The sequence below is a fragment of the Lepidochelys kempii genome, chromosome 22 (genome assembly GCF_965140285.1).
Source record: "Lepidochelys kempii isolate rLepKem1 chromosome 22, rLepKem1.hap1, whole genome shotgun sequence".
Lineage (NCBI taxonomy): Eukaryota > Metazoa > Chordata > Testudines > Cheloniidae > Lepidochelys > Lepidochelys kempii.
In genome coordinates, this window is record NC_136401.1 from 7,183,818 (window position 1) to 7,210,737 (window position 26,920).

Below are 26,920 nucleotides of genomic sequence, written 5' to 3' on the forward strand. Positions count from 1 at the left end.
TTTTTCGTTCCCCCTTTAATCAACCCACCGTAAAGCCATTATTTCTGATTTGGTAACCGGTTCATATTTATAAAAAATCATTCCATCAAATACAGACTGAACGCATGAGGATGGGACTTCACGGGCAGTTAAATCCAACTCCTTTCTGCACTTACAAACTGTATAAAAAAATTCTGCTTCACAGGCAAAGGCTCGGTCAGTGCAGTTTGCGTTAAAGCTGAAGGCAAATTTATGTTCTTGACAATCCACGATTATCCAAGTCCTTTACCTGCAAGACACAAATAATCTTTGCAGCTTTCCATAGTTCCATTAACACAGGGAACTACTCTACTGCGTACTGACTCCAGCACATGTTTAGGAGAAATCATAAATTATTCGTACTGACTTGTCCACTTTGTATTGGCAACTCAACATTCAAAGTTACATTCTTTTTACTCCTGTTCACAAGTACTTTGCTGTCTGTAGCTCATGCACTTCTAAACACCAAAAGGGCAAGTCATTTCACTTATACAGTTTCTCTACCTTTTCACAAGCTATCCAACTAAGTGAGGGGAGAAACATCTAGGATCATTTCACTTGTCTGTAACGTTATATTCCACACACATGCTCCATCGGTTCCAATTCTTAGCTGTAGTAGCCACAGGATAATTTTAAATTTCAGTGTTTAAAGTTTAACAAAATGTTCAGCCCAAATTCTTTAGACTGCTGGCTGCACATTACTATCCAGATATAATCCACTTTCAAACACAGTAACAGAATACCACTTTGTACTTCTATAGTGCTTAGGTACCATGGTGATGGGAGCCATATGTGGATTTTGACAGCACTTGGTAACTAAGATAAGATCCTAAGAAAGACCACTCTAGATCAGACCAATGGTCCATCTAGCCCAGTATCCAGTCTTCTGCCAGTGGCCGATGTCAAATGCTTCAGAGTGATCCCATCCCCTGTTGTCCAGTCCCATTTCCTGGTAGCTGGAAGTTTAGGGACACCCAGAGCATGGGGTTGCATCCCTGACCATCTTGGCTAATAGCTATTGATGGACTAACTATCATCATCAACCCCATTTTACAGATGGAGAAATAGATGCAGAGAGGTGAACAGACTTGTTCAAGGTCACAGAGCAAATCTGTGGCAGAAGTGGGACTAAAACCTATTTCTACTTACTCCTAGTCTTGTGCCCTGCTCACTGGACCCATGCTGCCTTTGAGTATTTAATGGAAAGGCAAAAACGGTATTAGCTGTTTCAGAGAAGGTATGATGTGATCGCATATAAAGACCAAACAAATGGCATCAGTACAGGGGAACTGAAGACCTGTGGCACAGTCTGCATTCATTATTTGTTTACTTTAGTATAGCAGAAATAAGATCTGTGATCTAATCTATGGAGGATCACCTTCACAGCCATCTGGTGGCCTACGCTTCCCAATTCCCCTGCAGCATAGCTAACAAAATACATCCTCTGACACTTGTTTGGGCATGCAAGGAATGTTCAAGAATCCTAATCAAAATGGGGCATTTCCGGTACAACAATATAGAAAATGCCAACTAAAGAAACAAAGAGCCCTGAAGGAAAAGCAGCATCAGACCTGGTTTAAAGCTTGACTCCTTTGTAAATTTAGCAGTCCAGTTATTACGGCATTCCTGGCAGCTTCCCAGGACTTGTAGCCCATATCAGTAGCCTAAACTTGCCTAGAAAGCTGGACTCCATCCTTTGTTTAAAAGAAAAAAATTCCCAAAGTCTCACTTCCAAAAAGGCTGTCATATCCCAGCACAGGCAAACCCCAGATACCCAGACTGTTCACAATTTCCCCCCGCTCCTCTGTAGAGAGACGATAGCACCCACTGCCTGCTTACTTTGTATATTCGAACTAGCCAGTGCTCTGTGGTATATGCCTCCTCCAGCACATCGAGTTCAAAGTCTTTGTTTCCAATCTCAGCGTTTCTCACTCTGTCATAACCTGGGGGACGCTCTAGAAAGAATGGGAGTGGGGAAAATGACCAACAGCTTCAGAGTCCACATTTCTGCCAAAAATAATACAGGTCCTTCCAACCCAAATGAAAACCCTTTCCCAAGGCCTCTCAAAACCCGGTGGGCAGACAATGCATTCAAAACATGGAGCTGGCCAGGCTCTTCTCTTTCCCCAGATGACTCAATTCTGAACGTACAGCCTCCTGTGAGTTCTAACACAGTCTGTGCCCCCTATATAAAGTCAGATTTTCATCTCTTTATGTTCTGAAGGGCTGCAGTACAAGCCTCCTCGGGGCAAGCCAGAGCAGGGAAACAAGGTAAGTGGGAGGTGTTATTTTTTGTATTCCTTTCAGCTGTATTCCTTTCCAAATGCATCCTTAACTTTTGGGTGTCAGGTATCAAGATGTTCTCATGAAAGGCAGTCATGCGCCAACATCAGCACAGCAGGCTCAGAGCTGCCAATGCCTTCAAAGAAAGCCCAGAGCCTGGCAATGCACTTTATATTCCAGAACAAAACTTTGCACTGGTGTGTGGTGCTGGAATGACAGTCCTGCCAATAGAAGCCCTCCTTCCCCACCCCCAGGAGGTAGGGCAACATCCTCTCCATTTACAGAGTAGAGACAGAAAAAGGAAGGGACTTGCTCAAGTTCACACAGCAAGTTAGCATCAGAGTTGGGAACAGAACCTCAGGATCTGGGTACCCATGTTCCCTGCTCTAATGCCTAGACAGTATTCCTGATACTCTTCTGCAATACCAATACAAGGACCATTACTACATACTGGCTTCTGTGTAGACCTGCCCGAAGCGGTAGTAGCACATCTTATACATAAGGCAGTTGAGCAACACAGGGGAACCTTCCCTATCCACACGGAACTCTCCTGTCGGCGTGTAGTAATCGTGCTCCTTTATGTGCTTCCCGGTGTCTGTGCTTCCACCAATTCGCACCATCCACAGAAACTTGTTTATATCTAACAGAGGTAGGAAAGAGAGGTCAAAGTGTTTTTACACATCACACGTACTTCAAGCAAACAGTCTAAGCAGCTAAGAATGGCACTCAGCGGGGTCAACTTTCAGACTTCAGGCCTCCACCAGTTAGGTGACCCATGTGAAGGAGCACACACAGGGCATGTGGTTATTGAGACAACTGCCCATCTGGAGGCACAAGGCTGAAAGGCAGGTGCCCTCAGTCCCTATATTCAGAAACGTCAGTAGCAGCTGGACCTCCTGGAGAGCCTCACTTCAGGCTGAAACTGTATATGTGGCTCTGAGTGAAGAAACAAGGTAGATGAAGCTGCTTTGAACTCTGTAGTCTCCCCGAATCGCACAAGCTAGGAGCTCAGTGAGCAAATAGGTAAAAGGTGCCCCATCTACATTCTTCTCAAGTGGAAACATGAATTCATGAACCCTCAATACCCACCAGGAGGTAGGGAATTGTCTCCAGTTTACTGACAGGGAAAGGAAGGCAGAGAATGTAAGTGACTTTGCCCAGGAACACAGAACATATACTCCACCTGCTACCCAAACTGCAACCTTCCCTCAAACATCAGTAATCATAAGGCACTTAGCCACTGCCTCGGTAAGGAAGCTCACAGGAGCTTACATACTTTGCAAAATTACTGCATAACAAGCTATTGTACGTTCCAGAGGGTACCTGCAATTGAATTGCAGGATTGTTCTTGTTCCTGGCAGAGAATTGGTTTTGTGTTTCTCTAATACCCAGCCTGAAGGCTCAGAAGATGCCATCCAATTCAATTAGCAAGCCCCCTAGACACCCTTTGATCAAACAGTATCGTACAAACAAATCCAGGCATTCACCAGCAAGATGGAGCAGCGACATGAATCATTCTGGCCTTGCCACGCACCTGCTCATCCCTACACTGATTATCCATCCCCGAAGTCTAACAGAACCTCCAGCCTACCTGTCCATTCTAGTCTGTGTGTTGGGATTAATTTACATTAGATTAAAAAAACCCCACACCAATAACAAACCCGCCCAATTTAAGAGTAACCATGGGCTAGGTCTTTCCTTCCCCTGCTGCTTGTGCAGTGTAGCTCCAGCCAGCTCTTCAGTGGTCACTTGGTGCAGCAGCTGAATGCACAACCTGCTACTGTGCATTGTGCAGGCAGGAGATGAGAGCATCACAGCACAGAAATCAGGGTTATTCATGCAAGAAGGGAGTGTGGGCAACTGGGCTAGAGGGATGAGTTAGCATGCAGGAGTTTGCACTGCAGAGCTGTAAGAAAAGGGTTTTAGAGTGACATATGTTACCATCTGAGGAATATCCAGTGAGGCCTCCAAATATTACCAGCACATAACTGACATCCAGCTCCCTCATAATCTCATAGGCCTTCTCTTCAGTGGATGCCATTGCCTTGGAGAAAAACAAAGCCAGAGTCAAGCCATAGCCATGAAATCCACAGTAACCCCATCACACGGGAGTACAAGCTGCATCATGGAATCGTCTCCATCAATAAATAAGAGCACGGGTCACTCAAATGAGAGCTAGAACCTCCATTCAGTGCAGCACCCAAGAAGAATTCATCTTCATCCATGGGAGGTTTTTCCTGGTACACTAAGAAGAGAGGTCCTGCGTTCAAGGAGTCACTGCACCTACCTGACCAACTCGGGAGATGTGTGTGTTATTCCAGGTGTTGTTGTCTACAAGAATCGTCCGATTCGCCATGGCTGTTATCTGATACCCATAGTCCCACCAGGACATGACCTTTGCATCCTGCATTCAAATACGAAAGAACCAATTAGTCACCTGCTTTCAACCAAAATTCAGAAAGGGCGCTGTCCTATTCCCACTACAACACACTTAAGTCGCAGGCCTGAGTGATTTGCTCTGAGAAGCTTAAACATTTGCATCAGGTTCCCAAAGTCCTTTGGCTCTAGGGTTGCTTAGGAATAAACATTATTATAGGACACTACAGTGTTCATTGAAGTTGAACTAGTCTGTGATGGAAAAAAGTTGGGCAGCCATAGAGCCATGTATGCCAAAGGTTCAGAGACAAAGCAGGCGGGGCGGGGCGCGCAAGAGCATTAAAAGCTTGCTCAAACAGCTAAGCTCTGCAGCAAACTGGGCCATCTCTGCAAATAAAGACATCTGGAAAAGAACTATCTGCGATCTCATTTCCCAGCTACAAAATACACAGAGAGCAAGACTGCAACAGGGAATTCCTTGAAAGCTGCCAAGAAAGGCTTTGTTAAAATGGAGAAGGGGCTCAAAGATGCTGTGCCTGCCAATATTCCCCGCAACCATTTCAACATACAGGTCACCTCTAGCTCAGGCTGTATCCAGAGGAACCCTCACCTCACCATTTTATCCCTTTCTTTGAGTCTGAAATCTGAGGCCAAAGACCTATTTACACAGCCAAACTGACCATGTCAGTGGACAGCATTCTTGCTCACAGACTGAATTAAGGTGTATTACAACCCCTTTAGATTGTGTTACAGTTGTGCAATGACCCAGACTATAATGCTAGAATGTGGAGTTGTGATGCAGTTTGTTCTAGTCTACATAGGTAGGATCAAACTGCCTTACACTGCAACCTTCTAAAACGGTTGATTTTCATGGCTAGATAGGCCCAACACAGGAACTGCTCCATACGTTAGTTGTATAGCGAGTCACTAATATGCTAGCTTCTGGAGACTGATAGTCTTGCAATACAACCAATTGCTCCAGAGACCCAGGGACTGAGATAATTTCCAAACCTATGTTGTGTGTGACAGAACTACTCACTGCACCGGACAGTTTTAAATTTAAAGTGACACACTGGGTCTCGGAGGCCAAGTCAGAGACACACAGTACCATCTTGGAGTTAACAACACCAGAATTATGAACTGACCGGTCAACCACACACCACAGGTGGAAGCAAAAATATGCAATCAGGCAGCGGGGGGGGGGGGAAGCAAATATAGTACAGTACTGTGTTAAACTACTAAAAATATAAAGGGAAAGTTTAAACAAAAAGAAGAGTTGACAAGGTAAGGAAACGGTTTCTGTGCTTGTTTCATTTACATTAAGATGGTTAAATGCAGCATTTTTCTTCTGCACAGTAAAGTTTCAAAGCTGCATTAAGTCAATGCTCTGTTGTAAACTTTTGAAAGAACAACCGTAATGTTTTGTTCTGAGATACAAACATTTCAGAGTTACGAAAAACCTCCATTCCCAATGTGTTCGGAAGTCTGAGGTTCATCCTCATAGGCAATCCCTCTGCAGAGGTGAGCTGTACTCCCCAGTGCCAGTCCAAAGGGACATAATGGTAAAGTTAGAGCAACACCTAACCTACACTTTCATAACCTCCCACAAATGAAACAAATGTGTCAAAACTGTTTGCTTCCCACAAGTCTAGGCCAGCGGCCCAGCACTATGAACAGTAGATCCATGTGCCACATGCAGCTCTACAGAAAACAAACCAGCTGACGTGCAACAGACAGTATGGCAAAGAACCTTCACTTCCCCAAGAAATTAACAGTGTAAAAGCAAGTCATTCTGCAAGTGATGAAGGGCAATTTATCAGGGCCCTTCCTGTACAGACACACTAAAAGCAGCTAACTTACTTTTCCAGTTTTCCATTACCGTGTGATGCCATCATGCTGAATATTAGTATCTTGCAAATAGGGCCTTGTGGCCCCTGCCAGGAAGCTTGGGACCTAGGGATGGGTTACAAATGTAACCCCATGCTTACTCAGTGTAATAATATTCACTCAAGTAGTACCTTTCATACCAGGCTATCAGAGCCCTTTACAAACAGTAATTAATTAGTTAGGCCTCTTCACTCTCCTAGAAGGGAGCTATGCAACTATTATCTCCATTTTACAGATGGAATAGTTGAGGCACATATCGGATAAGTGACCTCCCACCGTCACACACCATGGGGAATTAGAACCCAGGAGTCCAGACTCCCAGTTGTGCACCGTGGATAGGTACAGCAGTAGAGAAAATAAACATAAAACCCTGCTCGTCAGAAACAGATTTAATTCTGTTTCAGTTTTGATTTAGCACATTTAAATAAAAACCTGATCAGTGCCTCCTCCTCTTACTCGGAATAAATCTAATTTAGCCAAATATTCTGGCATTTAAGTCCAAATTGTTGCCATTGTCTCCCCAGCGACAGAAGGTGCAACAGCCCTGTAAGCTGTCAGGATTCAAGTCTCCCTGCTCCACCTGAAACCAAGCCCTAGGATCACTTTGTTTGTGCAGAGACCCTGTGGCAGTTTACCTCTGGCGTATTGTGACGCAGCCAGTAATACGCCTCTCTGAAGTCATCGAAGATGATCCTACTGCCATCCCCCCCACGAGCAGATAGCACTATGGAGGGGGAGGAGTAGGCCTCACTGGTTACCCAAGTCGAATGAAAAGTGTAGGTGATCAAGAAGAAAGCCATGACCAGGATCATGCCACTGGCAACCTAGGGAAGCAACAGACAGTATCAAAAGCATGTCAGAAGGTTCACTCATTTTGAAAGAGAGCTCAACCTCATATCACAGAGCTGTGCTCAACCAAAGTGCAGGGATCACAAGCGACGATTGGTCTACTCTATGCTCAGAAAAGAGACTCTACCACTGATCCTCTCTGAGCTACTCAAAAGGAGGGCTAGAGAACATCCCCATGTCACTTCCCCGCACCCCGCAATCTCCTTCCCCCACCTCCTTTAATCACATTCCCCCATAGAGATTTGGAGCACTTCCCCCAGATCAGTGCCCACATGGCTTCCCCTTGAAACCTGGATTATAATCATGCATGAAAACCCACTTCGTTTTTAATAGGGTAGGTAGAGTCCTGTTGCTTTTTGGTTTTCTTGTCTGGTCGGCTGATATCCAGGTTCTTCATGTAAGTGGAGAGCACCTGAGAAACCCCAATGCCAGATAGAATGCACATAACTGGGGCCAGAACCAGCATGAGACGCACCTGTTGAAGACAACAGGACATTTAGTACCTGGCCACAGAATGATGAGCTCCTAGCAAAATGCACAATGAGCACAGAAATGAAATACAGACAGTGGGTGTATATAGCTCCTCCCCACGGATGCAGTGACTGTACAGGCAAACAGCCATACTGTACTTCGCAATAACCATCCCAGCCTGGGACATAAGACTGTTTTCCAGTGGACCATCATTATGTTGAACACACTGGCATTCAGGACCAAAACAGAATGTTATGAATCACCTGATTTTAGAATGCATCACCTAATGCCAACAATGAAATCAGTTACATGCAGCATTAGGCTGTCCAAGGGGAATGCAAGGCAACATGCCTAGTGCCATGGGGTCTTTGAATTTCTCAGGGATGGCCACCAGCCATGTGCAGGAGGGATCTTAATTTAACATCACTTCTACAACCTCTAATACTGTTGTACCGTAACCAAGAATTAACGGATGCTTCCATGCACAGAGGTCAACTCTCACCTGGGGCACAATGTGCTAAACCAAAATCCTGAACTACTAGCTCACCATCAGCCACTCAGCTTTAATAATGAAATCCAGAGCCTACCACCTAGAAGCTTGATGGGCTTTACAACTCAGCTGTGAAAAACTAGAAAGAACATTCACTAATCCCTCCCAAAAATCTACTCACCCACGGCGATGGCAAGAGAGAGACTAATGATATTTCATTGCCGCTTCAAAAATCTCGCAAGGGCGCATTCCCTAACAAAACCTCACAACCATGTGTGATTGAAAAACAGAAAAATGTCATGACTGTTTTAACTAACTCTGTGGGTAACATTAGCTCTGTTTGACAATTGAAAAAGTTCAGACATAGGGAGGAGAAATTACTCTAAGGCCACTAGTGAGTCAGTAACAGACGGACTAGGAGCCATCCTAGTTCTCCACTTTACTCATTTCCTCTTTCTACCCATTTTTCCATCCCCAGGATGGTCAATCCCGTGACTTCGCACATTCAATCCTCAGCACGTGGCAGCTCTCACCATGACTGCAGAGAAATACATGCTGGTTACGCCGTACATGATGATAAAAATGCGGGCGTCCGACAGATTACTGAAACAGTAATACAGACCAACTGTAAGAGAGGGAGAGACAGGTCAGCAGCCAGCTTGACAATTTCCTTCCAGGCCAAGAGTTAAAACGCATTGTATTAAACAATGCAGGACCAAAACAGAATGTTATGAATCACCTGATTTTAGAATGCATCACCTGTTGCCAACAATGAAATCAGTTACATGCAGCATTAGGCTGTCCAAGGAGAATGCAAGGTTACAATGCATTAACACCAGGGATGGGGCAGTGCTGGTCAGGTATTGTAAGGCTGTCTTGTGATGAATTAGCCTGTCAACATGGGGTTGAGGGTTAGAAGACAGAGCAAATGCTGGGCTTACTGTGCATAACAAGGGACCCATAAGTATGTGGTGTGCTACAGCATTAAGACAATGAGCAGGACATTTTATTGGCACAGCAACGAATGATTCAGCTGATTTAGTGGGTTTTTGTGTACAAAGCATACAAGGCTGTAGTACCCTCACTAACCAACCAATGCTCTGCAGACTGCACTTGCTTCTTATTCATATCTGGGTGTAATTCAAAATATTAGCACCAATTAACCCCAAATGCTCAGATCTAAAGACTGAGGGCAGAAGGCCATGGGGTAATCTCAGCAGTGACAACAGTTCATGGCAGGGATAGGCTGTCTCTCCAGTGGTAATAATATCCAGCACCTATTGTGTTTATAGCTTTCCATCCATAGATCTGAAAGTATTTTACAAGGCAGTTTAAGCATTATCATCCCATTTTACAGAGAATGGAATGACTTGCTCAGGATCACACTGTAGCAAAGAAAGCAACAGAACCCAGAAGTCCTAACTCCCATTCCAATGTTCTCTCTGCTATATAATGCTCTTTCATGGCAGTTGGGACCCAAGCCACACAGGCCATGCCATAAGGTCAACACTCTGGACTGCATCCAGAAGTAAAAGTGCAGGTTTCAGAGTGAATGTAGTATGAAACGCATGGCTGACAATGCTAAGCCGGGGGCAGCTCCATGGTGCACTAGCTGAAGCTTTTAAGTGGCCCTAAAATGTAGGCCTAACCAGCTGTACATTGCAATGCAATTTCCCACTGATCTTCTGTTGGACAAGGGTTTTGGCTTTTGGTATAAAGCTCCTCCACTCTAGGGCTTTGCCCACTTGGTGTGGGCAGGGGCCTGTCATTAGAATTTCTGCAGCAATTTTTTTCTTCATCGGAATCGGATTGGTGTGAGCACATTCCATAAACAAGTGCACTGAACTCACCTGGGAACATGAAAACAAGAAGCTGCAGGTCAAAGTAATAGGAGGACCAAGTGGTGGGCTGGTGCTCAGAGACTGAAGCAATGATGGGAATGTTATTCTTTGCATAGGAAGGATCCAGCAGAGAGTAGAAACGGCCAGTCCAAGGAGAGATTTTCCCTGGCAGTGAGGAGAGAAATCCACATTTATGTACTGGAGTCACAGGTCAGTTTACACCAGAAAGTTCTTTTACAGAGGACGAATATGTAGAGCTGTAATTGTATCTCACAAATATTGATCACATGCAACACTATTAATATACTGAATTTATTACTCCTCAGAATTACTAGGTTTTAAAATAGCTGTAAAGTGCAGCTCTCCTCTGAAAGGCACTCTCAGCATGGAGCTCCACAGTGCCATTTGTAATAGTCTCTCCTTGACTCCAGGTCAAATCTGTTCAGATTCCAAGTCAAGCAGCAGTTGTGTAACCTCTAGCTCAGCAAACTCAGTATGGGATCCAAGAGTCCTTTCTGACACTTCTATACAGATTCTGCTGCTGGAGATTAGTTAACTGTTCTGAAGATGAAGCATGAACCAGAATATACCCCAGCTCCAGCTCCCAGAGTTGTGCTGGCTCTGTTGGGCTAACAAAAATACTAAAAACATGCTTTTAGTGAATAACATAAGAAGATTATGAGTACTTGTGGCACCTTAGACTAACCAATTTATTTGAGCATAAGCTTTCGTGAGCTACAGCTCACTTCGTCGGATGCATTTTTTTTCCACTAAATGCATCCGACGAAGTGAGCTGTAGCTCACAAAAGCTTATGCTCAAATAAATGGGTTAGTCTCTAAGGTGCCACAAGTCCTCCTTTTCTTTTTGCGAATACAGACTAACACGGCTGCTACGCTGAAATAAGAAGATTATGACTCTGGACACACACACAGGGGATCAGGTTTGAGGAAGAAGGAGCTATTTCTACTTATCAGCGTAGAGCTACACTTTGCATGCAGATTTTGGTACAAGAGCTAGTACAACTTCTCAGCCAAGATAAGGGCTCTTTCCTATTTCATTGAAGGAAAGAATTAAAATTAACCATTATGCCACTTTTCAAAGCAATAGCAGGAAAGTGAAGCAGAAAATTCATGTGTTCCATCACCAACACGATCACAGCTTTTGTCACATATCTCAATCTACCTGTCAGCATCAGCACAGCTCCTATAGTGAGAAGAACAAATCCAACCAGGGAGATCACACTTCTGAAGAGAATTTCAAATTGCTGGGGGTTCAGCTTGCTGCGCAGGTAATCCACAAAGGCATGGATCTGACACAGGCCAAAGACCCCCAAGGCAGCCATGTGCTCAGATGACAGGACAGGCTGTGAGGAGAAAGAGCGGGATCAGATGCGAAGGAGAACGACAGCAGATATTTCAATCTGCTTTCCAGCAGCATTCTCACTGAGTCACATGAAGCCTTCCCCTCTGGGCAGAGAGTGCACCACTCGGCCAGGAAGAGTCATTTTCTCACACAAATTAAAGCTCTTAGGAAGCCAGAAAGAAAATTAAATCCAGGAGCCACAATGAGAGCCCTGATCATACCAATCCCTTTTTCCACATACTCTCTCCCTGAGAACTTGTTAAGACAAAGATGCTGACCTGAACTGATACCGTAACATTTAGCATATGGTAGTAGCTCAGATTAAGTCTCCTGAGTATCTAAGCAGGAGCTCAGAAAGACCACATAACTGCAGCTCAAGATGGTTTCAGCTGGCTCATTCGTTTACGAGAAAATAGGGGTATTTTAATAAAAAGGTAACAACAAAGACGCAGTGAATAATCTAGTACCAGCCTACTGCTGTAGAAGTCACCCAGCCTTACAACCACGCCCAGGCTAAGTTGTAAACATGTAACATTTGACAAAGGCTGTGAAGCAGCTTTCTCCCCATTTCACGGAGCTGGAAACAGAGGCACAGCGAGGTTAAGTGACTTGCCCAAGGCCCCAGAAAAGTCAGTATGGCAAAGCTGGAAGTAGAACCCATCCCTCAATGGACAACCCGGCCTTCCATAATTAGCACTGGGACTAGAAAAGCCATAATAAGAAACAATGACCTTAATCACAATGGCATTGAGTAAGTCCGTGAAGACCAAGTGGTTTTAAGAACAGGCAAACCCAAGTGATTTGGAACTTACAGCTATTTTATAATAATGGGTTTTATAATAACTTAAAATATCCAGAACACAGCAGGTCAGGATATTTGCTAGCACTGATAACAGTCTGCAGCCCTCTGACGAACAGTGCAAAGAGCATTACCGAAGTTCATGAAGCCCTGCACACTTCTGGGAGGAAATTCAGTCATATCATCCCTCTGTTACATATGAACTGAGGGACAGAGAGGTGAAGCATCTCCCCTAAGGTCACTCAATAAGTTAGTGGCAGAGCCAGGAACAGAACTCAAACATCAACCTACAGTTCCCCTTCTCTAACTGCTAGACCATACTCCATCTCACTGCTTCATTTAATTCCCTTACCTGGAAGCCAACAAAGGAAATCTGCATAGACAAGATGGTTCCTAAGCAGTACACGGTGCAGTAGGCTACATAGATCCTGTGGGAGAAGCGTCCTGTCAGCATCAGCACAAGGACATGCAGGGGGATCAGGTTAATCAGAAATACGTAGCCACCCCACGAGGAGACCTGGGTAAGAAAAGAAAAAAAAACAATTCTATGCTCAGAGTCAGTTGCACTGTGGGGATGGAAAAGAGGTTAATATTCTACAGGCCATCTCCCATTCCCTTACTCCTTTTGACAGGGAGACAACTGGGCCCAGAATCCTACAATGCTGAAAAGCCATTCTCCCTTTTATACAAATCATGGCTAACGTGACTGGGAGAGTAACTGCAAAGTGGACGAAAGACTGCGCACTCAGTGAATATGCCAGGGAAGCAACAAACATGCAGCAGATCAAATACCATCAATATTTAAGTAAAATATATTAAGGAAGACAAGCTAAGCTGAGCTGTGCATCTTTCACTACAGGGCATCCAAACTCTATCCAATACAGGCCCATGCTTGCCAACTTCACAGAAATGCATGGTATGCTCATAGGTTGTGTAAGACAGACTACAGCTACCCTCATCTGCCATGTAGGCCACATAGGACAACTGGTCCAATTTTACAAGATACCCACAAAGTATCATGGGCTTTTGCTCAAAAACAGGACCATTTTCACTCAGGAATAGTCTGATTCTTAAGCAAACTAATACTTTCAAAATTCCCTTTAAAAGGAAACAAATTCCCATCAACACCCATGTGAAAACTGGAATTTCTCACAGTAGCCAATGCCACATACGTGGGACTCTTGATCACACTCCAGTCGTTTTTAAACAGTTACCAATTCAAAACGTTCTTCAGAATTAACACTGTCCGTATATAGCAGCCTTCTTGTGATGGCTTCAAACAATGCAGAGTTAACGTCCCTCTTTGGCTTTTCTAACACTTAGTTCACTGTTTCTCTCAGCAGACTTGGGCAAATGTTACTGTTGTTTGTACATTTAGTACATCCCACTAGAGGGAAGAGAACATGTAAAAGTCATGGTGCTGCCCCAATTCCAAACATCTTTCCTTTTAAGTAAGTGACTCTTCTTTAAAAATCTGCCTTTTCTCTGCTAGTTTAGATGAGCTCTCCAGCACTGACCTGACAGGAAAATGCACCCAAAGAAAGAGAATTATCTTTGTAGCCACATGGAAGAATTTCAGAATGGCTCATCTCAGATCTTGCATTATCTGCTGTATTATGAATATAGTCTTATGTGACGCTTACCCAGACTCGCCAATGCTACTACTATGCACAAACAATATGGCATGTAACACTGGGAATCATTAGCAGTTAATCTGATACAGTATTCATAAAAGCTGAACGGAGCATTGACCCTACTTGCTCCACTCAAAAAAGCCAAATAAAGAAAAAGCAAAAGAAAATAGCATCTGAGAATATACAGAGACCACTGGGTCTTAATGACAGCATCTAGGCAGCTTAGATCACTGGACAAAATGAAACCCACTACACAGGAAACAGGAGGAGTGAAAGCTTTGCCCCTCACTTCATTTCAACATATCAGGATGAATGTTCCACAGGAGGGGGGAAACATGTCCTTCTGGCTTTGAAATCAAATTCTAGTTTTTTTACGCCTCAGATAAATTTTCTTTACACTGGAGTTGCTAACAGAGCATCTCTGCTGGGCTGCTCTGGAGTCCTCGAACACCAGACAGCATGCTAGGCAGCTCTGCTTACTATTTGCTTTGACCATGTCTACACTAGGAAAAGAGGTGAAGGCCAAAACATGTTAAAATCCTAATGTAGGCAAGGCAAGTTGTAGTTTTAACATGTCAGTCTGTATATGGAAACCCTAGGCTTTACTTTGATCACTAATGTGTTAAAAAAAACCACCTTTTCTCCTAATGAGGACAAGGCCTTTGATACCTGGACTCTGCTACATCACCCTCTATAATAAAAAGGGTCAATGGATAATAAAGCTCAATCAGCAGGGAGTCAATCCAAGGGCTCCCAACCACTGGCCCCATCAGCAACCTGGTAGGAACTAGGCAGACACATGTAACTGGCATAAAATGATACAAAATATAGTCACCCGCAACTTCAATACCCAGGTGTGCCGCAGGGAGGATACACCCTACATATAGGAATCATCAAGGAACACAGGATGGAAGATTGAATGCTGAAACAGAGACAAACAGCTGCAGGACACATTTGACACCCAGGCTGTATTTTGGTTACTTCTGGTCAACCCCCACAGCTGAAGTGGTCACTGGCTTGTTGGAGATTCCTAAACATTATGAACAGAAACAGACACTTACCATGTAGAAGTAGGCAAGGGCACACATGGCTGCCCAGTAGATGGAGCCAGTCTTCACTGCTTTGATCCACATGTAGTAAGTTAGCAACATACAGAATATTGCAATACCTGAGCAAAATAATGTACAGAAATCAGCCTGGAAAAACTATGGACACAAAAACAAATATCTGCCCTGAAGGGCCCAGGACAACCTCACCATGGCAAAAAGGACAAGCCCTTTAATTCAATGGGGATTAGGTGCCTAACTTACTTAGGCGCTTTTGTAAATCTCACTAGACAACATCTGCATCTTTAGGCACCTAAAAACCTTGGTAAACCTGACCCTAGGTCCACCATGTTGTCCAAGGAGACAAAATTTCCTCACAGTAGTAATAGCCATTGCATCACTGGCAATGTGATCTCCTATGAAAGTTACTGCCCTATGTCAAAATGTCCTTCCCTCAAAGTTCAGCCATGGGACTAGGGCACAGCACACACTGTCCAGCTCCTGAAAAACCCCCCACTGGTTTGGGAACCACACGTGCAGTGGCAGTGCCTACCTAGATTATCGCAAGGAGCAGAGGCCTACAAAATTACTGTCTGTTACACGGACAACTTAACACGTCACTGTCTATGTTGCCTTGGGCCCCTGGAAGAAACATCTACCCCGTATGTGAATGTATATGTAAATTAAATTACAATTTAAAGCACAATTCAAGGTTTAAAAAAGGTAAACATGGTTCCTTCTGACTCTACAAATTTGCTTCTGGTGCCCCTCCAAGTCACATCTGCTAACTTTGCTGACAAGTTGCTTCTTGGTAGCCCCAGCAGTACCAACACAGCTACAGAAGAGCAAGCTGGATTCTGTTCTGTTTTAGGTACCAAGAGCGAACTTGTCTCCATTTCAGCTGCAGAATTGTTGTTACTGGCAGCGAGGTAAGGGGAAGAAGAAACATGGCAAGCGTAGTAGAGTTTATGGAGCTGGTAGAATCGCTTGGTGACATGAAACTGACGATATTCCTATTAGAGTATGATTAGCATGCTCATTTCTGTACAAAAGAGAAAAGATGCTTTCTGTCCTGAGAGGTCAGCTGCCTCAACTGGACAGGCAAAACATGCTGGATGGGCAGGAGAAAAGCCACATCTCAATGCAGTGAAGATTTTGTCTGGTGGATCATTATTGCTTAGGAATGACCCGGCTGTGTGTCTCTGGGAGCGAATACAGGAGGAATCACACAATGCTATTTTTACAGTCAGTTTTCAGCACGTAGTGGTTCTTTAGGGGTTACCTTCTGTCTCTACATAACCCCATTTTGGAGTCCCACCGATCTCACCTTCATTGTCATAGGAGCCAGCCACAGAACGAGAGATGTAACCAGGCACCACGGCAATCATGGCAGCAGCTAGGAGACCTGCCCCTGCATCCTGGGAACCACATATGGTCAGAGGGAAAGAGATTCAACTTCAGTCTTTAAAGAGAGATTTACAAACAAGCATGGCTGGCAAAAGCAAACTAACCCAAGGCACAGTTCCTGCTTAGTGACTTGGTAAAATAATCAATTCTCCCAGCCCAAGGGGCCCTAGAGAAGATTTGCCATACCCCACTCCCTCTGAGACCTGTATCAGAGCCTGCCTTCAGCTGAGGAGAGCTGGAGGAGGATCCCCTTTGGGGCCCATAAGAGGGGCTCTTGTCTGCTAGAGGGGGATCAATACAGAGACTGAAACACAGACCAGAGAGTCAAACCTGATTACTGCATGTACCACCCTGACAGAAAGCTGGCAGAAGGAAGGAACTCACAGAGCTGTATCTAAACAGAATCCTGAAACTACCTTCATTATGGCTACAAAATGCTGACAGTAAGGCTGAAACTCCCAGTTTCATGGGGAACACGAACATATGAGACTGAATGCGGAAGGATCTTTGGGCAGTAGCCCAAGGTCACCCTCTCCAGCTCAAACATCTTTTTAAAAGCCAGTGGGCAGAACTAAGCAAACATGAATGACTTTGCACTATCGCTGTGCAAAGCAGCTCTGGTGGGAAAATAAAGCCCAGGCACTTGGGACCAAACTGCGTTGCTCGTGCAGATGAACGTGACACGGCGGAGGCTCTGGACACACATTCCTGTGCAATTACAAGCCTTGCAGGTCATTCAAAAGGCATCTCCAGGCAGCAGAGAATTTTAAAGGGCACAAAATAAACTGTGGCCCAGATGCCTCAAACAAGTAGAGATCCTGAAGCAACTCTCAGAGCTGCCTTTGGGTCAAGCTGAGGCAATACATTTAAGCCCCAGCCCCTCCTACTCCCATTCTCCCTACCACATTTAACATGACAAGGAGCAAGGAAACAGGACTCAAGCTGGAATCCTAGGCCAACTATTGCCATTTACAAACCCCCAGGCATTGTGGGATTTGTAGCACTCACAGAGCCATGTGTGAGACACAGGACCTAAACATGACTGAAGGGGAGAGCTGCTATTTTTTCCTAGTCTGTAAGACCCCAGCATGGTTGCTAACCTGCTGGCCTCCCATCAAAGCCAGTCAGCGCCAAGCACTCAGAGGTCAGTGCAAAATGAAATAGAGCACGGAAAAGATCCCATTGGGTAGGAGTCAATAAAAAACCCAGTCAAGAATATACAGGCCTCCCAAATAGTTTGGGGGATTTTTCAAGGCCAGATGAATAAACTGAACTACCTGATGAATCTGGCTCTCAAACAGCAAATAATCAATAGACAACAGTGTAACAGAAGTATTAAGGACCATAATCTCACGCCCCCCACAATTCTCAGTGCTTCTGCTCTGTCATATAGGTACACCAGACAGCAAATCTCATGCCCTCTACAGAAAGCTACAAAACTCAGAAGCTATGCACAGATCTACTCTTTATCACTCTTTACCTTGAGTTCTTTGGTGAGGTGATAAGTTACTATGGTGGTGAAGGAAGAGAAGAGGGGAGCCAGGAATACACAAACATTTCGGATGTCAATGGTAATGTGGAAGAAGTGCAGAACATGGTAAATCGCTGCTGATGTGATCATCAAACCTGAGTGACAGAGAATCTTGTTAGCAAGGGGTCATTGATTCACCAGCAATACATGAGCTATACTTCATTTAGCACAGAAGGCAACTGAGATGCTGTTTTAAGTTAAGAAAGGGATAATTTAGCTGCTGTAAAGAGAATTTAAAGGACACAGTCAGATTAAAGCATTTACACTAATTCTTAATGTAAATTATGACCATCTAGGTACTTATATTGCCCTTAACACTATTATCTGAAGGTCTCAGGGACCCCCAAACCTTCCTAAATTAGAGGCTTGGTGGGGAGAGGATATAAAACAGGGATGTCTGGCCAGTGCCTCTGATCCAAGAGAATGCTGGTCAGATTTAAAGGGACAGCCATCAAAATACTCCAGACCCTTTTAAAGACATCTGGCATCTGTCTTAACTGGGCTCTGAACATGGGATAAAGTGCAGACTTCCTCCCACAGTTGGCCTTGAGTAAACCAGACAGCAGCTTTGAACTATGTTCTATCTTTGGAGAATCTGCAACAAAGTGCAACCCTGCAGGACAAAACTGGACTACATTTAAGTGAAGTCTGTTATCTCAAGGGCTGTATTAGAATTATGAATGCCCAGATCATGTGTAAAAAGAACAGGGGGACTGGTGGCACCTTAGAAACTAACCCATTTATTTGAGCATAAGCTTTCATGAGCTACGGCTCACTTCATGGGACGCAACATGTGTGAACTCCGAGAATTCCACCTCTCTGTCAATCAGGTACCATGGTGCAAGCAGAATCAACAGTATAGTTCACGCCAGCCAGCTACTGTCCAAAACTCGAACCGGGGGGGGGACGGGGGACGACACACACCCATGTGCCGCTCACACTGTCTTAGATGAATAATCCTTAAATCCTAGCAAGGACTATCTGAACTACCACTGTCAGATGCTAGCCCAGTGGGCTGCCACATTACTAGTCAATTTGTTTATCCAAAATTATTTCTTAGGTACCATTTCAGCTACGCAACTGATAAGAACAATTCTAATGTTTCATGACGCTGATGTAAAGTGAGAGAGGAAAATCAAGTTTGATTGCCCGGCCACAAAAATATCGGAGCTAGGGAACAGGAGAGACAAGATGAAGGGATAAGTCTCTTGAACCAAGATAAGGGCTTGGAATCTGCACCATCTGAACTTCTTGTACTTTAAAGTGAGGTTTAGTGCAAAAGAAACACCCTGGCTTTACCTGGATAAATGGTTCCACCAATGATCCTCCCCAGGGGGTACCAGGCTCTGTCGTCAAACCAGTTGTGGAATTTATAGAAGCCCTCCTCTGCCAGGAAGCGGGTCGTGCGGTAGTTAAAATACCTGCAATAGCACGAGATGTTGAGTGTGTCTGCAGTGTGGACACGGGAAACGCTGTTTACCGCTCCTCAGGTTCCAATCTCAGCCTTTAACTAATCAATGCACGAGGAAGTGCCACTATTTATGACACGTGAGTGCCAGCCCAAGTGCTGAGCAGTACACAGTCTTGAAATAAAATCCTTAGGAGATCCATGTGCAAACACACCAAGTATTAGATACAAGGAGCTCTGGCCATTTCTTCACTATGCATTCTGAGTTTTAGCAGGTAGCAATGTGATCAGCTGGACCTCTCTCCAGCTGTAGACGTTTATGACTAACGATACAGAATACAAAGCTACCCCAGTTGGCAGTATATTTTCTGAAGAGAGAAAGAATGCAGCTCAGACCTCTGCATATCTAGGCTGCCTAACATTTTGCAAGATAGTTGCATTGTGTTTTTACTGGGACAGCCTCAGTAAAAGCAGGGCCAGAAGAGATCACTTGCAGAGCCAATTCGATCCCCCATCCTCCCAGCAAGCATGTCACAAAACTGTTCACTACTTTACTCCAGCTTCGCTAAACCATCCTGAACCTCTGTAGTGAAGGTGCCCTGTCCGTCTCCACCTCTGCGCTACTTCCTACTGGTTTCAAAGGTGACCACAAAGGTCCAAATTCTAGTAGATTAACCCAATATGAGCTCAAACCTGCAAGGGGCACTCAGAGCTTTGCTACCTAAGCGTACTTTATTGTACTCTTACTTTTTGGGGGTCCTGCATTCATCCCCACCAGGTCCAGAGGGCACGCCCTGGCAGCAACATACTTATACCAAAGCTACCAGGGAACCTGTTCAAGTTAACTCCATCTAAGCCAGCTCCACACTCCAGCAAGAATCACTGGCAACAGGGGAGTGCCAGCTTTTGGGGGAGGGCAACCTAAAGGTCTGTGATGAAGGGTACGTTTTCAATCCCCCATCTTTAACGCAGAGCAATTTGCTCAGCACCCTCGCACATGACATTGCAGAAGGGTAATGTGACCCTGACAAACACAGCACCATTTCTGCATTCTCACAAGGAAAAAGACTAACCAGAGCCCACAAGAATGATACTTACGGGTCAAATTCATGGATGACACTTTCAAATCTTAACACAGAGAAGAGTCTAGTGGAGAAAGCTGCAAAACATAGGCAGAAGGGAGAATCAACGCACAGCATTCACACAGCAAGGGAAACTTGATTTAGCTCAATGTCTCTGTTCGATGAAAGCTTAAAACCTGTGAAAAGTGGTGGGGTCATCGGAGAAGGTGCGTTTGGCCTGATATCCAGGACTGGCTCGAACTGACCCCTTGAGGGAGTTGGGGTGGAGAGATGTTATTTTCAATATATTAAAAATAATGGAAAGGGTTTTTTTTAAAAGCAATTCTAAAAATAGCTGAGTTCCGTAACCCTAAGAAATGCAGAACATGGAGCTGAGCTAGCAAAATTCTGGAAGTTGCCTTTTGAGGATGTTCATAGTTAAATTACCAAGGCTCAGACTTACATAGCACAGCTGCCATCGACAGGATGAGAAGCTTGAGCAGCGTGTCCTGTTTTTCATAGGACAGGCGGAGAAACCCTAACTTGGTCATTTTCACATCAAAGGCTGCGATGGATGATGCCTGAACACCTGAAAGGGAACAGGACAGAAGGGATGAACCAAGAGCAAGGCAGCCCGCAGCCCAAGAGCAGCATTTTGGATTCCTGTTAGGACGTTTATTCAGAAGCTCTCTAAATAAGGAATTAACAGATCCATATTCCCTTGAATGGGACCGTCCCCATGCCTCAACACACTCCATTTCTGCCCCAAAAGGCAGTCTCCCCTCCTGTCATTCTGACTGTGTCACCCGCTCTGGATACTTTCACTGGCTTTCTGTCTCTTATGGAATCTGATTCAAACTTCTCACTAATCCCAGCCCTACTTAGATCTCTGATCTCAGTCCCTCCTCCCCTTACTTTGCCATTCCTCACTTCCTTTCGCTCTCAGCATCTTCTACTATACTCCCCCTAAGACTGGGACACTCTCCCTGCCCTCATCTGCCAGATGTCCTTTTCCCCTTCAAATTCATCTTTGAAACACACCTCTTCAAGCAATCCCTCTTCACCAGTAACCCCCTCACCTGATCAGCTGTCCTCAGTCTTGTCTGTGTTTGTCTTGCCTTAGACTGCAAGTTCTTTGGGGCAGAGGATGTGTCTGTTTCTGTGTGTGTAAAGTGCCATGTAAATGTAAGTTTTATAAGCAATTAACAATAAGTAATACTTCAAAAAGTAATACTTCAAAAGCATTCCCTGGCCTAAAACCCTCCCTTCAACTTTTAAAGTGACCTGCAAAGGCCAAAAAAATCCCAAACAAAACAGTACACATAGAGTTTGTGCCCTTTTTTACTCCCATTTGATACATGAAGAGGGCCTGAAAGGATCTCCCCCCACCTCCCGATTTGTTTACACTAGAAATTCAGGACTTTTCTACTGTGGACCAGGATAGGGTAGTAAAATTGCACCAGTTTAAATCAATCAATTTAAAATCAACCGGTGAAACTTTTCTAATCGTGACAAGCCCAAAGACACTATAAATACAAAACCAATAGGATTATGATATCAGACAAGAGGGAAGTGAAACCTGATTAAAAAGAGAAGGGATTTTAATTCAGAATACATCAGACTCTTTGATTTTGTTGACACCTCACTTCTTTAACAAATACATTTGGGAAATAAGTTCTCTTTGCTATTGATTTAGACTCCCTAACCCTTCAAGGACAAAGAAAGCTCCATATCCATATGTCTGAGACACCCAATGAGCCTTTCAATTAAGCCAGGGGAGACCAGACTTGACAATCCTGGGATTTGTAAATAAAATAAAGATACGTGCAGAAACACTTCCAGATCTGCTTTACCTATCAGAAAAGTTACAAACTTGGCAAAAATAATAGTCAAGACCGAATCACTGATGCTACATTTTTAATAGTTTCCCAATTTCGGGGGACACAGAAAGATCATTATTATTCTACTCAAAGGTAACGGAATGCAAATGCCCATGGAGCATTAGGGCAAGAGAATCTGGCACTGGCTCTGGAGATTTTCTAGATAACGGATAATCTAGCTCTGAGCTTGGCAGCAGCCCCAGGAACTTCAGGGCAACAAAGGATATGGTGCTGGAGTTGCTGCCTATAGATTGTCTGGATTCCAGAAGGTGACACACACAGTAAGTCAGTCTGCCTCACAGGTCACTCTACTAACTGGCAAAGCTGGCTCTAAGGAACATTGTCCAGCCATGGCTTTGTCATCCAGATGGGGCAACCTGCAATTCCTGTACAGTAACTGCCCTCAGTAAGAGGAATAAGCAAAAGGGTAGAGCTCAGGGCCATGGAACAACTGTGGAACGGATACCACCGAGACATCATATCCCCTCCTTCCTCTCAGACTGAACAGAGAGTCATTACAGTCAACTGTTCCCTCTTCTGCAGTCCCCGAAGACTCAATCTTCTGCCCCATATCATTCAACAGCTCTCTGATACCTTTGGGAGAGCTACAGAGTTAACACAGGTGAAAGTGCCAGCATTATCTCCTAGCTTTCTCAATGTCCAGCCAAAATCAGCACCTGGATGAAGACCAGCTCCCTAAAGCTGAACTCAGGCAAGATGAAGGTGATGCTTGTAGGATGAGGGAAAGTCCTTCAAGGAATTTGGCTCCTCTACAGCACTCCCTACTAGTGAGGGCAGGGCAGTCAGTAACCTTGGGGTCCGTTTTAACTTCCTCCATGGCACTGGGTACCCAAATGATCATGATGTAAAAAAAGTGCCCACTGCCATCTATGACTGGCCAGGTGATTGCACATCTCTTATCAGATACAGAGCTCCTCGTGGTGATCAATATAATAAATGTCATTCATGGCCTCTGGGGTTTGATTATTGCAACTCATATTGAGGAAAGAGGCCACATGCCCCGAAAAAGCTTCAGCTGGTACAAAACACAGCAGCCCATCAGCTTAGCACCATAAGTCACTCATCACAGGTCTCCACCCTCTGCACTTCTCACCAATGAACAGTCCAGTTCAAAGTCTCTAGCCCAATAGCCCGCCCTGGGACTGACCCTCGGTACCCCCACCTCGAGCATGGCCTCTCACAATTGCTACCTTCCACCGAGGCTATGCAACTGTCAATCTGCAGGGAAAGGCTCCTTAGTGCAGAAGACAGAAATTTCATGAGAGTGACTTTAGACCAGAGATTCTAAAACTGTAGTCCGTGGACCGCCAGTGGTCCACAAGCTCCATTCAGGTGGTCCGCGGATAGTTCCCTCTAAGGTGCACGCCTGGGCGGTCGCACACAAGAGAATGAGGGGCCACCCACCTAATTAGTGGAGCCACTGATTAGGTGCCTGGACCCTGGAGAAGTCGCACATGTAAGGTGAGGTGGCGGCTTGGGGGGGAATAGGGGGTAGGCGGGAGAGGGCAGTGGGGTGAGAAGAGGGGGTGGGGGGAATTTGGGATGTGCAAGGCTGCAGTGGCCAGAGAAAGAGGCGACTTTCCCCAGCTCCAGGGCTGCAGCTGCTGGGAAGAGATGGCCCTCCTTCCCAGCCCCAGCTCTGTGGCTGGGGAGAGACTCCTGCTCCTTCCCAGCTCCAGCTCGGGGGCTGCTGTGGCAGGAGAAGAGGGGGCACATCCATCACATTTGAAAGGTAAGACTACGGATATTAAAATATGAGTTGTGTGCTTTTATTTGTAGAGCAAAAAACCGTTAATTATTATTAATTTTTTTTATATAGCGCTTTTATCCAAAGGGCTTTTACAACGGTTAGCGAAGGCTCCGAACAGAGTTCGGAAAGATTATTAAGTGGTCCGCTAAGACCCTCGGCCATTTCCCAGGCGTCTGCAGAAAAAAAGAAAAAAGTTGGAGACCCACTGGCCGAGACTACGGGACCCGCTGCCACAAAAGCGACGTGGCCACAGGCCTCGGCGTGTTCAGCGCTAGACCCACACCCGGCTGCCCCCCGGGGCCGGTCCCTCAGCAGGTCCGGCGCCCCCGCTGCCGCGGGCACCCGCACCCCGCCGTCATGCGTGACAGCGTCGCCGTAACGCCCGGGGGCCCCAGTCCTAGACTGGGACCGCCCCCCCCGTGCTAGGCGCTGTACACACCGACACAAGAGACAGGCCCTGCCCCCAGGAGCCCCTGGCCTGACGCCCAGAGCGAGAGCCCGGCGGGCAGGGGCCCCGGAGCCGAGCGGCCTGGGGGGCCAAGGAGGGCGGGGAGCTCCCCCAGCCGCAGGGGCCGGGGGGCGGGGGGGGAGGGGCCGGGGCAGTGAGAACGAGCCCGCCCGCCAAGGCGGACGCTGCCCCCGGCGACCCGACGCTGCACGCGCGGAGGCCCCGCAGGCCGGCCCGGGCCCTCACCCCCTCACCTGGGCGCCGCTCTCCGCCCCGCTCCCTCAGCAGCCATCTGCTCGGCGCACCCACCCCGGCTCGCGCCTCCTCCCCGCCCCTCGCTCCTGGGCACACCCCATTGGCACAGACCGCTGTCCCTCAGCGCGCCGCGGGCGGCGCCTGAGCTGACTGGATGCCAGGCCTGTCACTCAGCGCGGGGGTGGGCAGGACTGGCGCTTCAGGACTGAATTGTGGCTGGTGGAAAAGTGAGAGGAGGGGCGGGGTCTGGAGAGCGGGGCAGTTTGGTTGAGGCGCGAGCAGTGACGTGTCGGTCCAGGCGAGAGACGCCCGGAAGGGGCCGGTGGGCGGGGTGTCACGTGACCGGATTCGGACGTGGTGGTGGCGAGGTGGGGCCCGCTCGTGGCGGCGGGCCGGGGGGCGGTGCCTGAGGACGGCTCCCGGCTCCGCCCCCCAGGGCTGGGGCGAGCCTGAGCCACGTGATCCAGCCGCTCGCCGGCCGCGCCCCGGGTGTGGGCAGGGCCGGCCTGGGACCGCTGCGCCCGGCGGGCTGTTCGGCTGGGCGGGCTCCCGGCCTCACTCCCCGCCCCCCCGGGGCTGTCCCGCCCCCCCCCCGGCCTCACTCCCCGCCCCCCCGGGGCTGTCCGCCCCCCCCCCCCGCCTCACTCCCCGCCCCCGCCCCCCGGGGCTGTCCGCCCCCCCCGGCCTCACTCCCCGCCCCCGCCCCCCCGGGGCTGTCCGCCCCCCCCGGCCTCACTCCCCGCCCCCCCGGGGCTGTCCGCCCCCCCCCCCGCCTCACTCCCCGCCCCCGCCCCCCGGGGCTGTCCGCCCCCCCCGGCCTCACTCCCCGCCCCCGCCGGGGCTGTCCGCCCCCCCCCGGCCTCACTCCCCGCCCCCCCGGGGCTGTCCGCCCCCCCCCCGCCTCACTCCCCGCCCCCGCCCCCCGGGGCTGTCCGCCCCCCCCGGCCTCACTCCCCGCCCCCGCCCCCCCGGGGCTGTCCGCCCCCCCCCGGCCTCACTCCCCGCCCCCCCGGGGCTGTCCGCCCCCCCCCCGCCTCACTCCCCGCCCCCGCCCCCCGGGGCTGTCCACCCCCCCCCGGCCTCACTCCCCGCCCCCGCCCCCCCGGGGCTGTCCACCCCCCCCCCGGCCTCACTCCCCGCCCCCGCCCCCCCGGGGCTGTCCGCCCCCCCCGGCCTCACTCCCCGCCCCCGCCCCCCCGGGGCTGTCCGCCCCCCCCGGCCTCACTCCCCGCCCCCCCGGGGCTGTCCGCCCCCCCCCGGCCTCACTCCCCGCCCCCCCGGGGCTGTCCGCCCCCCCCCCCGCCTCACTCCCCGCCCCCGCCCCCCGGGGCTGTCCGCCCCCCCCGGCCTCACTCCCCGCCCCCGCCCCCCCGGGGCTGTCCGCCCCCCCCGGCCTCACTCCCCGCCCCCCCGGGGCTGTCCGCCCCCCCCCGCCTCACTCCCCGCCCCCGCCCCCCCGGGCTGTCCGCCCCCCCCGGCCTCACTCCCCGCCCCCGCCGGGGCTGTCCGCCCCCCCCCGGCCTCACTCCCCGCCCCCGCCCCCCCGGGGCTGTCCGCCCCCCCCCGCCTCACTCCCCGCCCCCGCCCCCCCGGGGCTGTCCACCCCCCCCCACGGCCTCACTCCCCGCCCCCGCCCCCCCGGGGCTGTCCGCCCCCCCGGCCTCACTCCCCGCCCCCCGGGGCTGTCCGCCCCCCCCGGCCTCACTCCCCGCCCCCGCCCCCCCGGGGCTGTCCGCCCCCCCCCGGCCTCACTCCCCGCCCCCCCGGGGCTGTCCGCCCCCCCCCCGCCTCGCTGTCCGCCCCCCCGGGGCTGTCCGCCCCCCCCGGCCTCACTCCCCGCCCCCCCGGGGCTGTCCGCCCCCCCCCGGCCTCACTCTCCACCCCCCCTGGGGCTGTCCGGGCCCCCCCCGGCCTCACTCCCCGCCCCCGCCCCGGGCTGTCCGGCCTCACTCCCCGCCCCCGCCCCCCCCGGCTGTCCACCCCCCCGCCTCACTCCCCGCCCGCCCCGACCCCCGGGCTATCCGGGGCCCCCGCGGGCTCACTCCCCGCCCCCTGGGCTGTCCGGCTTGGTGGGGTCCCCCGTTCCCCCAGGGTTGCCAACT

General features: G+C 48.5%; 1 protein-coding gene across 1 annotated transcript; it reads right to left on the reverse strand.

Annotated features, from left to right (window-relative positions):
• On the reverse strand, positions 1–24,900 carry STT3A (STT3 oligosaccharyltransferase complex catalytic subunit A). Its single transcript, XM_073320526.2, has 19 exons — positions 24,818–24,900; positions 21,544–21,623; positions 20,928–21,053; positions 20,502–20,562; positions 19,295–19,416; positions 17,945–18,090; positions 16,385–16,475; positions 15,073–15,179; positions 12,730–12,894; positions 11,399–11,579; positions 10,225–10,380; positions 8,908–8,999; positions 7,733–7,888; positions 7,200–7,388; positions 4,589–4,705; positions 4,243–4,345; positions 2,753–2,941; positions 1,858–1,973; positions 1–268 (listed from the first exon to the last, which is right to left on the reverse strand). Exons 3-19 carry the CDS (start codon positions 21,013–21,015, stop codon positions 230–232), a joined length of 2,118 nt encoding a protein of 705 aa, XP_073176627.2. The 5' UTR covers positions 21,016–21,053; positions 21,544–21,623; positions 24,818–24,900; the 3' UTR covers positions 1–229.
• Between the last annotated feature and the right edge of the window lie 2,020 nt (positions 24,901–26,920).